This window comes from Prosopis cineraria, unplaced genomic scaffold (assembly GCF_029017545.1).
Source record: "Prosopis cineraria cultivar Desert tree isolate PC_DT_omini unplaced genomic scaffold, ASM2901754v1 PC8, whole genome shotgun sequence".
Classification (NCBI taxonomy): Eukaryota; Viridiplantae; Streptophyta; class Magnoliopsida; order Fabales; family Fabaceae; genus Prosopis; species Prosopis cineraria.
The window spans coordinates 24,202,773-24,216,383 of NW_026555339.1; the positions used below are offsets into that span (position 1 = coordinate 24,202,773).

General features: G+C 30.1%; 1 protein-coding gene across 1 annotated transcript; it reads left to right on the forward strand.

Moving 5' to 3' along the window:
- The first annotated feature begins 2,844 nt into the window (after positions 1 to 2,844).
- Positions 2,845 to 8,166, forward strand: LOC129317493 (probable LRR receptor-like serine/threonine-protein kinase At3g47570). The gene is made up of 5 exons (XM_054961811.1): positions 2,845 to 3,535; positions 4,137 to 4,277; positions 5,976 to 6,119; positions 7,000 to 7,143; positions 7,817 to 8,166. Exons 1-5 carry the CDS (start codon positions 2,845 to 2,847, stop codon positions 8,164 to 8,166), a joined length of 1,470 nt encoding a protein of 489 aa, XP_054817786.1.
- The last annotated feature ends 5,445 nt before the right edge of the window (positions 8,167 to 13,611 follow it).

The window sequence follows — 13,611 nt, forward strand, 5'->3', positions numbered from 1 at the left end:
CTATGGCAATTCAACTGAAGTAGCAGTTTGAATTGTGATGCTACTACGTGTGGAAGGAGAAGCTTGATTCAATCATGCTTCATTTTCTATAAAAATAATTCATGGCTAAATTTGTGATGCTACTACAAGTGTAAAAATAATTCATGGCTAAATTAAGCTTGAATAAAGCTCCTCCCATGCGTAATAGCATCACAATTCAAATTACTAATTCGCTGGAATTGTCATAGAGATTTAAGTGAAACCTTGTCTTGTTACTCTTCTTCTACTTTGTTGGCATCGTCCTCGCAAATGTTTTTATATATGAACTCTTTGAGTCTCTTCTTCTCGAGTTGAAATAGAGAATGAAGGCAAGAAAATTGGAGAGATTGACGCATTATAGATCTCGTAAGTCTAAAATAAAAAATATTTGGTCAAAATTGACAGAGGCGCACCACCCAATAGTAGAGGTTACCTAGTGCTTTTTAAAAAAATAATTCATGGCTAAATTTGCACCTTTATCCTATGTTGAGGTGGAGTGTCATGTTATTTTTAGTCAAAATTTCGTGGGTCCCACGTGGGAAGCTAAAATTAATGGTGGGCACTGAATGCTTCATTTTTTAAAGTTGAGAATTCTTTTCGTACCACCTCATAATATAGGCTACCAAGTGCTCCTAGAAAAATAGTAATGGCCAAATTTATACCTTTACCCAAAATAAAATTATGAATTGAATCCCTTGAAAAACTTATTGAACTATATTCTTTTTTTTTATTATACTGATTTAAAAGTAAAATCATGAATTGAATCCCTTGAAAAACTTATTGATTAATTCTTTTTTTTTTTTAAGTAAGCTCCTCTGACAATAGAGATTATCTTTTTCGAGATACTGAAGGTCACTACCACTCACCAACTTTAGTTGGTTTATTCAACTGTTCGTATTCTAAATACTCAACATAATTATATCGTGCCATTTTTCCACAAAAAAAAAATTAAACGGATGCATAGACTTGACTTAAAGGGTAGGGAAAAGATAAAATGGCCTCCCAATTTTTCTTAGTCCCTCATGGTAGAGACTAAAAAATCTCTTCTTTTCTAGCATATATTTGGAATTTAATTTTTTTATAACAAGAAATTTAAGTGGGTCAAGTCTCGTGGGCTCACTAAGACAGAACAGGCATTTAGGCTCAAAACTGTTTACAAAGGTTTGAGGCTAAAAAAAATATTGAGAGTGACAAAATTATCGTAATTTTATTCTTAAATTGATGAGAGACAAGAACAAGATATGAGTAAAGAGATAAGAATAACAAAAGTATTGATAGTAAGATTATGAAGAAAACAATTAAAAAAAGATACATGTATACAATTAAAAAAAAAATCTCCAATTTGATTTCTTATGTTTTTTCTTTCCGGTGATGGTCAGGACAAAAAAAAAAGCTAATATTTGATTCAAGGCAAGAATTTGAATATTTTGCATTTTTTTCTTCATTTTTAAATTTTTTTAGGCCAACAGTTAGCTGCTTTCAACTTTCTTTCTTTTTTTTCCTTGACCTTGAAAATTAAGGTAACAACGTATGGATGAGAATGAGAATTATTGATATACAACTTCACCAAAATCATATTTCATTAAAATTTTATAAGTTTAACTATATTTTAGTTGATCTTTTAGGATTTTAGGATCTAGGTATCATTTCCCTATAAAATTTGTTTATAAAAATATGAAAATTTAATAACATCATTTAAAAATTTTATTACTTGATGTGATCTCTCAAACAGTACACTGCCGCAATGAATAGTGACAAAGAAAAATTTTAAAATAGAGACAGAGTTACCCTAAAAAAGAGAAATTCTAAACAACATTATTATTGCAGACCCCACCACTATTCCTTTTCTAATGCAAAATTTCATTGATGAATGCAAGTCACAACTGCTTTTCTATTTTTTTCCACAAAGCTATCTTCTTAGTAATTTCTCAGCTGTCTAAGTCAAGCTTTTTTTTCTTATGACATGTCTAAGTCAAGCTTTTGTTTTGGGTAAAATTACTAAGTCAAGCTTTTGATAGGCTTTTGTTTTATAATTTATTTAAAATATTGGATTCAATACAAATTAGGCGCCAACTTGTTATAATCTCAAGTGTAATTAATTAAAAAACAGAGAGAATCGCATCTAAAGACTTGTGAACAATGTTATTCTTAGATAAGGATCATTAACAAGTGACCATTAAGGAAAAAAACAAGTTTAAATTTCTATTTTAATAATAATGCATTTTGTATTGATCTTTATTTATGAATAATATTTTTCATAGGCATGCGATTGAAGTTTGCAACATATATTAGCATTAAATCAATGGTGCTAATTTTTATAATCGGAAAATTTGAATGGGCTCTACTTTTTAAGGTTTTGGGTCAAGTAAATCCACCAATATTCTAACATTTCCTACTATTTTTCTCCATTGCAAAATAGCTTTTGCATATTATTTTATTCATTATAATTAGCTATTTTAGACTAATATTGGTCAAGTAAATTCATCAATATCATTACTCTCATTTCAGTGGTGATCAAAGCTTTCTTCTCCTTGTGAAGCCACTAGGAAAAGAAAGAGAGACTTTCAGCAGTAATTATAAAAAGTCATCATTGAAAGTCTAACCACCTATGATAGTTAAAATTTCTTCATTATTTTCCATTTCAAACAACCTTTTGCATTTTATTTAGTTCTTCATAATTAGCTATCATAGGCTATAACAATTAATTACATTATTATCCTTACTCTTATTACCGAGCTGATCAGCTAATCACTCTCAGATTATATATAGTGAAGCTTTCTTCTTCTTTTTCTTCAACCTAGCTAAGAAGCTTTGAGCCTATCCAACATGGGAAATCTTTGCTTTCATTTCTCCTCCTCCATTTTCTCCATGCTCTGTCTCATGGTTTGCCCATCTTTATGTCATTCCAATTTTACCCTTGATGGATTGACACTTCTTGCTTTCAAATCTTCTATTAGGGACCCTTATAATCACTTGAAAAATTGGTCCAACTCATCATCTTCCTTTTGCAACTGGTTTGGAGTCACTTGTGATCCTAACAATGAGAGAGTGAGAATCCTGAGTCTTCCTGATCTGGGTCTTGAGGGCACCTTACCCTCACAAATTGGAAATCTGTCCTTCCTAAAAAAACTTGAACTACAAAGCAACAACTTTCATGGTGGGCTGCCAAAAGAGTTGCTTCAATTAAGCAAATTGGAAATTCTAAACTTGAGTTATAATACTTTTAGTGGAGAAATTTCGAGTTGGATTGGAAGCTTGTTTATGCTTCAACACTTGAGTCTTGGCAATAATAGTTTTGGAGGTCTCATTCCTCCAAGCATATCCAATTTGTCTAAGTTGGAGACCTTGGATTTGAAGTCTAATTCTATCAACGGATCTATTCCGTTGGATATTGGAAGACTACAACACCTAAAAGTTTTATGCATTTCCAGAAACATGCTTTCAGGAAGTATACCTCCAACTATCTCTAACTTATCATCACTTGAACACATCTCATTGTCTGTCAACTTCTTAGAAGGTATGTCTTGTATAATATATACGTGATATAAACATTTATTCAATTTCAAAATTGATGAATTTATAAATTTTTTTATAAGCGTTTATATTAGTCTTATACTTGATGTCAATCTAACTTGGGGTGTGCTATTTACTATGCCTTTTCAAAGTTAGACCTTGAATCGAAAATTCTCAAACATTTTACAATTACAGGAAACAAATTAACTATATATACCTCTATAATTAAGCTATCATCGCCAGAACAAATTTGACTATTCTTTAAAAATTATTCCCTCAATGAGTTATCTCTGACAAAAAAAAATTTGTTTAAGAAGACAATTTAATTAAATGTTATTGGGAATTCTCTTTCAGCAAGGCACTTTTTTATTACGCTACAATTTTTGGAATTCCTTTTGTACTTTTCAATTGTCATAAGTTGATGCATGTACATCTGTATATTATCTGGTTGGTAATATTGACTGGAGATCAAATTATTGAATGCATGTATGAGATACAACAATAATGTATTCCCAGAATTATATGTCTTACTCTTTCGTTTAATACTATTTTTTATATAAGCACTCACGAAAAAAGTACAAGGTTATTTTTTGGCTATATTGCAGGACATATTCCCAAAGAAGTGAATAAGCTTACAAATCTGAAAAATATGTACATGGGTATGAATAAGTTGTCAGGGCAAATACCAAGCATTGGAAATTTGTTCATGCTTGAAAATTTATATCTTGCAAGCAATAGCCTCCAAGGTACATTTTTAATGAATAATAATTTTTTTTTACTATCGTTGGCTTTTCTTTTCGGGACAATTACGTATAGGTCCTTTGAAGAATACTTATTTACAAATAGGTCCCATATAATTTAGAAACTATAGCCAGGTCCCTTGGGATCTAATTGAAATCTGAAATTACGGTGCACATATAATAATACCCTTATACTTGTAATGCATAATCAGTTTAATTATTAAATATGTAAAGTGATAGTTGCAAAAAGTTGAAGTACTAGTTGTAAATTATTGATGAAATGTTGTAAACAATTAATATTAAACATTGTTAGTAATGTATAGATATGTGAAGTTATAGTTGTATAATGTTGATGTGATAGTTGTAAATAACTGATGAGGTAATTGTATAAAATTAGTATTAAACTTGCAATGCATGATTAGTTTTAACTATTAGATATGTGAAATTACAATTGTAAAAAGTTGAAGTGATAGTTATAAATTACTGATGATGTAATTGTAATTATTTGATTGATGTAATGTATTTTTAATAGGAACATTATTGTCTTTGCACCTTAGTTTCAAATTATACTCAAATTTCAAGGGACCTAGCTATAATTTTTAAATTTTGCAGACTTATTGTAAATAAGTCTGTTCTATGAAACTTATACATAATTCTTCCTTTATTTTTTTAATGGGAATCATTAGAAACAACTTTTTTGAGTGACCATAATTTTTGGAGAAGCATCCCTTCAAATGTATGTCAAGTTGATGATTTCAATGGTTATATTTAGGAGACAACATATTTTCATAATCTATACTACAAAATAAATCAAGCACCAATTTGTTTATGATTTAAAAAATAAGTGAGTTTTATATTGTTTAGATTTTTTAAAAAAAGAGATATATGTTGTAGAGATTTTTTACAAAGCATATATTATTTTATGTTTGGCTACAGTAATGAAAAGTGATTATTATTTAATTATTTTTATATTTTATGATACCTTCATGGATTTCTCTTCATAAATAAATTATTTTTAGTTATTTTAAAAGGGTAAGACTTAGGTGCTTAACCTTATATACTTAATGTATAGTACTTGCATCCAATCAAATCAAAACAAGTGGAATTTAGTGTGCTAGTAATATCAATAACAAAAAATTATTGTGGAATAAATAATATATAAACAATAAACATGTCTTGATTTAATTGGAAACAATCACCATAATATATAAAGCTAAGTATATAAAATTTTTCCTTTCCAGAAACTATTCAAAGTAGCTTTTCAAATTAGTCAGAACTTAGAAATATGTTTTTTTAGATTTTTTATTATTTTCAAAAGTTTAAACAAATATAATAAAAATTCACAAAATAATTTTTTTAAAAAAAATAAGTGATCATCTCGTAAAAGGAAGATCAAGCAAATGGACCCCAAATTAAATCTCCAACTTTAATTTCATAACTTCTTTCTACAAGGATTCTTCAAAATCATAAAATAAATTCATAGGAGTTCATTATATTTTATGTTTTTAAATTAAAATTATTCTTTGCAAAATTATTAAACCATGTGTGTCTCTGTGTGTGTGTATAAACTCAACAGATTATATCAAATTTGTTTCCGAAAAATAAAAGTAAAATTGTGGGAGGTGAGAGGTGTGGAATTAGAATGTTTAATTTTATGCAACAAAATTCACAGCATTGTGATTTTATTGTGTTGTAATATTGCAGGAAATATTCCGAATGAAATAAGCAATCTTACAAAGGTGAGTTGCATATACGTAAGTGCTAATCAGTTGTCTGGTCATATACCAAGAGGCATTGGCAAGTTCACTCGGCTTCAAAAGTTATTTCTGGACAACAATAACTTAGAAGGTATATAAATACTTTTATCAAAATAAAGGCTAGTTCTGCTTAATTATCTGTTAATATGATATTTTATGCATGAGCAATATAGTTACTTCTTTTTTTTTTACCACATTGCAGAAGGAATTATTTCTTTACAATAAGCATAGAGATTCTCTCAAATCCAAAATTTATAAACACAAATGATGATAAAAAGTTTCTGAGCATTAATTAACCTTAAACAGGTATAATGAATATATACATATACTCAAGGAATTGGAAAATTGACTATTATTTTATTTTATTATTTAGATTATGACCCACACTTCACAACTTGTACTACAAATTTAACAGACTATCAAATATTCACCAACTTAAATTTCTTAATTAAAAATACATTTCAACTGCACATTATACTTTGGGATTGGTACGTGGCAATTCAAAACCATATATAATTAATGGGAATTATCCTTTATTATCATTTAAACAAGCTTCTTATTATTTAAAAAGTAAATTTTTTTATGAAAAGTTAAAAAAAAAAAACCGCTGCCCCTTATTAAACTTGTTAATTTATCAAGAAATATAATTCATCAAAATACAGAAAATAAAACTAGGCGAATATAGAATAAATTGTTTTCAAAACATAGAACAATATATATATATATATATATATCATAATTTTATTTATGATTTTAAGTGTTTGCTCAACTTTTGAATATATATGTATATATGTATATATATGAGGACAATCATGCTTTAGACATATATAATCTTTTTTTTTTATTTTCTGCCACTAACTTTAAAACATACAATAACTTCAAACAACATAGAAAGTAAGCGTTGCCACAAATTTAAGTGTTGCTCATTTTACTTACAATGATGCATTGTTAATTTTTTTTCTAATTTGCAGGAAATATTCCCAATGAAATTATAAGTCTTGTAAATTTGAAGATGATGAGCCTAAGGGTTAATAAGCTATCTGGCCCCATACCAGGAGGCATTGGAAACTTGACTCTGCTTCAACAGTTGGATCTTTATAGCAACAATTTAGAAGGTACATTTTCACCAAAATATAATGTACTACCATCATTTTCTTTTAATGTGATATTTTATACTGTATAATGACTTCTTTTCTTAATTTTTTTCTTTGAACCATGCATTTTCATTCCCATCATGATTTTCAACTTCTCTCCAAACCTCTCCCCAACTATTCTTTTTTCGTTTAGATTTGCTACTTGAACCGGTGAATCAACCAACCAACATGTTTTTTCTTGTTCCCCAATTTGTTGACAAATTTTTTACTAGTTCACTACACATAAGATTTAATGGTTTATGCTAGATTAGACCACAAACTAGTTCACGTCTAACTGGCTGGTGTGGTCCAATTGTTAAAACCATGATTTAACTAACTATTTAGGTTTGTAATAGTATACATCAAAAAATAACTTTAGAAGCTCAAGCCAGCAAGCTAAAAACTCATCATCCACTACTAAAAAAAAATACCTACAAGAGGGTTTATTTTAGACATAAAAAATGTGAAATTATATTTGTGACCACTAAGTTAGTGGGGATCAAACCGTACTAAGTTTATTGCAAAGGCCCAAATCCATCACAAATTTGTCCAAAATTTTATGTTTAAGTGGTGGATAAATATAAGTAGTTAGACATTTATAATTTTCTTTATATATTAACTTTCTTTGATACTTCAATTAATATTTGTATTCTAGGATCAATACCTATGGAAATTGGTAATATTCAACAGCTTGAGATATTAGAATTGTCTCAAAACAAATTGAGAGGGTTTATTCCGTCAGAAATTTTCAACATGTCAACTTTGAAGGTCTTGTCTCTCTCAAACAATTCTCTATCAGGAAGTCTTCCATCAAATTTTGGATTTGGCCTTTCTAATCTACAACAGCTTTACTTATGGGGCAACAAACTTTCTGGAAAAATCCCAAATACTATATCCAATGCTTCCAAGCTAAACACTCTAGAATTGGAGGACAATAATTTTGAAGGGGTTTTACCAACACACACTTGGGCATTTAAGATACTCAGAAACCCTTTCAGTAAGTGAGAATAATGTTACCATTATAGATACTTCCAATTCTGAAACTGGCTTTTTCAACTCATTGTCAAATTGTAAACATTTGAAATGTTTAATTCTCTTAATGTGTCACACCCCAGTACTAAGAGTATGACTGGCATGAAATATTAGTTAAACTCATTCCATAAGCCTTGACTACTAAAATATTAAGCTAAAATATCAATATTTAGTTTATGTATATAACTATGAAATTTGTAAAATCTTAAATATCTTATAGAAATTTCGATAGAGTTTCCCCTATAAGTTGGACCTCCTAAAATTTTCACAATAGGAAAACCTGTCAGCCAATCCAGAAAAGGAGACTAGCCCCACACCAATAGATTATATATTAACAAAATAAAACTAAGACCTAACTATAGTATACGTGGAGCGCTAAACTAAAATTTTCCTAATATAAAATATATTTACATTCAAGGTAACTACCTTATGCTTCCATAGTTCCAAAGGTAATATAGCCCCTCAATGTTCAGTCGAAGGTGCAGGGTCAATTATAATATCTGAGACCAAAGAAATTTTTTCGGTGAATAACGCCCCAATTTATAGTTAAAGAAAACAATGAAAAGTATATCAATGAATCAATAACTAGGTAAATGCATAACCCATGAACATATAAATCGAAATAAAAATTATTAAAAGTTTAAATTTCATTTCCTTCTATTTTTTTTATAAATTTTTACACATACTTAAACTTCTTGGGATATATCCTTCAATATAAAATTTATATAAAGTAAAAATAGAAATTTGCTTTCAGAGATCAAATTTAAAGAAAACCAATTTTAAAATTCCTTCTTTAACGGGACTTAATCAGAACGATTAACAAGCGTGGACACACAGTCCATGAGGGTAAATAACCAACAAGCGCGACTTAAAGCCACGAAATAATCAAGCACGGTTAGAAACCGTGAAACAAGCGCAGGCATGAAGCCCACGAAACAAGCGTGAGTACGATGCTCACGAATATCCATCCCTCCATTCCACGTGTGTTGGCCTGCGCATGGGGCTAGTACCTCCTACAAGCACCCTGCTAGCTAGGTGTACCATGGCGCACCAAGGGCTAACGGAACTGCCGTCAGCAACCAGTATTCTGAACTTAGTCCCCTTGATCAAAATCAAGCGTGCATGGATCTAAAAATTCACTTTGAAATCATTCTTTTCAAAATGTAAGATTCAACTGTCAACTTTCATTTTTAACATTTTTTTGTTCCATGCACGAGTCACCTTAAAACAGATTTTAAATCAAATATAACATTTGAACAATAGAATTAATTTGAATAAATAACCAATTTATTACATATTAGATATAATAGCATAACTTCTTGATAAAATAGAATAATTTTAATAAAATCTCAATTGAATAAAAATAAGATAAATAGAGAGAACTATATATATTATAGAGAGAATAATAGCAAATACTTAAACAAAGTATTAAATAAAGATATTTTTAAAAAATTAAAATAATTGGGACGCACTCACTCACCTGAGAGATTCCCAAGCATTTTAAACTTACTTCTCTCAACTTCACTTAATCCTAACGATGCCCTTAATTTCCTGACAAATAAATCATAATCCTAAAGTCACTTACCAAGTAATTTCCAAGCCGAATCTAAAAATGAATATTTTAATTTAAAACTAACTTTCACACCATTTCATTCAAATATAATTTCTTAAGCCTCCTCATCAACAATATAAGCTCTTAACCCCAAAACATAAATTTCTCCTTTCCTATCAATACGCTCAAATTTAACCATATCAATTATTTAACCTTACCATTCTTTTAAGCATGCAAACAAATATCTATAGAGCATTCCTATTTGCTCATCACATAACTAATTCCCATCCATCCCAACCTCTTATCCTCACCATTTAATTCCTAAATCAAACTTCCATACAATCCTTAAGTATCATCAAGAGCACAAAATATCTCAAATTAAATCCCAAATCAACCATTTAAGTTATACTTGGCAGCAACCACGTTTCGGAACTTCAACTAGAAATTCTAACACACATACATGCATATTCATTTGACAATCTTCTTCCCTCACCAATTTACCCAATAAAGAAATTAATTTATTTTATTTTTTTTTTCAACAAAACCCACCTGGAACACTTAAATAAAATTTTAATCACCCTTTCTAACAATTATGACAGCCACCACTTAGAAGAGAGCAAGAACCGTTGACAGCAAAAGAGAGAATCACTCCTACCATAAACACTCGTGCCACTTCCAGCAGCTAAGGAGGAAGAAGAGACAACAACCAAGCACACGTTCACCCCACACTAGCCATGGAACACAATATGACAGCAACCAGAAACAGGGGATGAGAATCAGCGCCCATTCTCAGCAGATCTTCAATGGAGAAGAACCGAACAAGTCACAACAAGAGTAGAAGGGAAGGGCGACAAAGGAAGAGCTTCAACCACAGCTCCACTGAACGAGCGAACAAAGGAAAAAAACAGAGAAGAACAGAAAGAGATAAACCACTCACCTTAGCGCAGATGAACAAGAGAAGAAAAGGAAAGAAGCCAAGCTGCCGGCCGTGAAGGGAGATTGAAGAACGACGGCGAGGTCCAGAGGTGCAAACCGACGGTGAGATGGAAGGAAGGATTCGGAGACGCGCACGCACACACACTCTCTCTCTCTCGCAGCTCTGTTCTGATGCTCGAATGATCGAGAAGAAGGATATAAAAATCTGAAGATTAAGAAGATTGCGAAAAATTACAAGAAATAACATAAGAAAAATTACAAGAGAGACCACCAAAAATTATAAAAGAAGGCCCAAATTTTTTTTAGCTTAAAAATAAATAAAATCTAGCTTTTACTTGGTAGAATTTAAACTCTTACTCTTCATAAATATTAACTAGCACAAATTCCACTAAACTACCATTTTCTCTATTTGTTATAAAATTATTCAAATAAAATATCTATTGGAGAAATATTTTAGTAAATTTAAAATTTTGGGTCATTACACAATGAATCCACTGCATATGAAACTTTCCAAGTCCATTGGAAACTTGTGATTCTCTACAGGTGCTACTTATAGACTTGTGTAGGATTAATGGTAACATACCATTAGAAATTGGGAATATGTCTAACTTGTTCCAGCTATCATTGGCTGAAAATTTTTTAAATGGATCAATACCAAAAACAATTAGCAACATACAGGCTCTCCAGGATTTGAATCTTGAAGGCAATGAGCTAGATGGCTTGATTGTTGACGAGCTTTGTGAAATTAGAAGACTTGTCTGTCTACATTTATCTCGAAACAAGTTTTCTGGAGTAATGCCACCTTGCTTAGGAAATCTTATGTCCTTGCAAAAACTTTACTTGGACTCCAATAAGTTGATTTCTAAGATACCTTCTTCCTTTTGGAATCTAACTGGTATATTGGAAGTAAACCTATCTTCCAATGTTTTAGTTGGAAATCTATCATTCAAGATCAGTAACTTAAAAGAACTTATATCATTGGATTTGTCAAGAAATCGTATATCAAGCATCATTCCATCAACCATAGGTGGCTTGCAAAATTTACAAATTCTCTCATTGGCACATAACAAATTGCATGGGAAGATCCTTGAATCACTTGGGAATTTACTAAGCTTAGTAAAGTTAGACCTTTCCCAAAATCAATTGTTTGGTGAGATTCCTAAATCTCTAGAGTCACTTATATCACTTGTGTACGTAAATCTCTCTTTTAATGAACTACAAGGTGAGATTCCAAGTGGTGGAGTCTTCAAAAATTTAACATTTGAATCTTTCATGATGAATAAAGCACTTTGTGATAAGCCACAAATGCAAGTTCCTCCATCCAAAAAAGGAACAAGTAAAAGGTCAAAGGAAAAATTGATTTTGTTGAAATGTGTATTGCCAATGGCTTTGTCAACAGCTTTAATTGCTACAGCCATTGTCCTCTTTCAACAAAAGCAAATAAATTCTAGGCATACCATTAAAAAAGCTTTATCTACTTTAGGAATGCCAAGATTTCTTATTTTGAAATTTTGGATGTAACTCATAGATTTGATCAGAGTAACTTACTTGGAGGGAAAAGTTTTGGTTCTGTGTTCAAATGAAAACTTTCAAGTGGAATAATGGTTGCTGTTAAAATATTCAATTTTGACTGAGAAGCATTGTTAAAGAGCTTTGAGGTAGAATGCAATGCAATGCATAATTTGCACCATCGCAATCTGATGAAGATCATTAGTAGTTGTTCCAATGCTGATTTAAAGTGTTTGATAATCGAGTTCATTTCCAATAGAAGCCTTGAAAAATGGTTATATTTTGATAACTATCATTTGGATTTTCTACAAAGGTTGAATATAATGATAAATGTAGCATCTACTTTAGAATACCTGCATCATGGCTTGTCAACATTGGTAGTCCATTGTGATTTGAAAGTAAGTAACATTTTGTTGGATGATCATGTGGTCGCCCATGTGAGTAACTTTGGAATTGCCAAATTTTTAGATAAAGGGAAATCTAAGATGCACATTGAGACAATATCTACAATTGGTTATATTGCACCAAGTAATCAACTTAAACCTTTATTATTCTTCTTTTACAAAACCCCATTTAAATTGGAGTTACTATGGTAAGATACATATATTGTCTCTCATTTTTTTCAGATTAACAAAATCAAACGAAATTAGAGAAAAATAAATTAGTTATTATTTATGTGAAATGATGCACTTGTTTACAAAACATTATGTTTTTATGCATGAGGAGTTGAATTGACGAACTACATTACGTTATTAAAGTTATCAAGGTAAAAATAATCAAAATTGAATCTAATTTTCTTAATTCTTTTATAAAATTTTTGTTGGCTATTTCCTTACAATTTCGATGGCGTTTTTTATATTAAAAAAAGAACTATACTTTTTTAACTAATTTATGTTGAATTCTTTATTTTACTTTTAAACATGAATGTGATGGTGTGTTTTAATGTATGTGGTTGTGGTTGGCCAAAAAAAAATGTATGTGGGCTTATGTTCGTAAATGTAGTAAGTAATTTTAATATAGTGTATACAACAATTTGAGACATATATTCCTATAAAAAAATATCCCATATATTGTATTTGATGAGAATGTTTTCTCACAGTTTTTATGTTCTAAAAACCATACATTTAAATTACTTTTTGATTGTTATTTTAAACCGATTATATATATATATATATAGATATATATCCAAGAAATTCTAAAGAATACTTCAAGAAATGTATAGGAATTTGTGCTATTAATTAGTTCTCATTTTACTTGCTATATCATATATAAGTTATTTGATATTTGACTTTGGCTGAATTAAATTATATCACATGCAGAGTATGGACCTGCTGGAATTGTTTCAACAAAAGTTGATGTGTATAGCTATGGAATAATACTAATGGAAGTGTTCACAAGGAAAAAGCCAACAGAAGGTATGT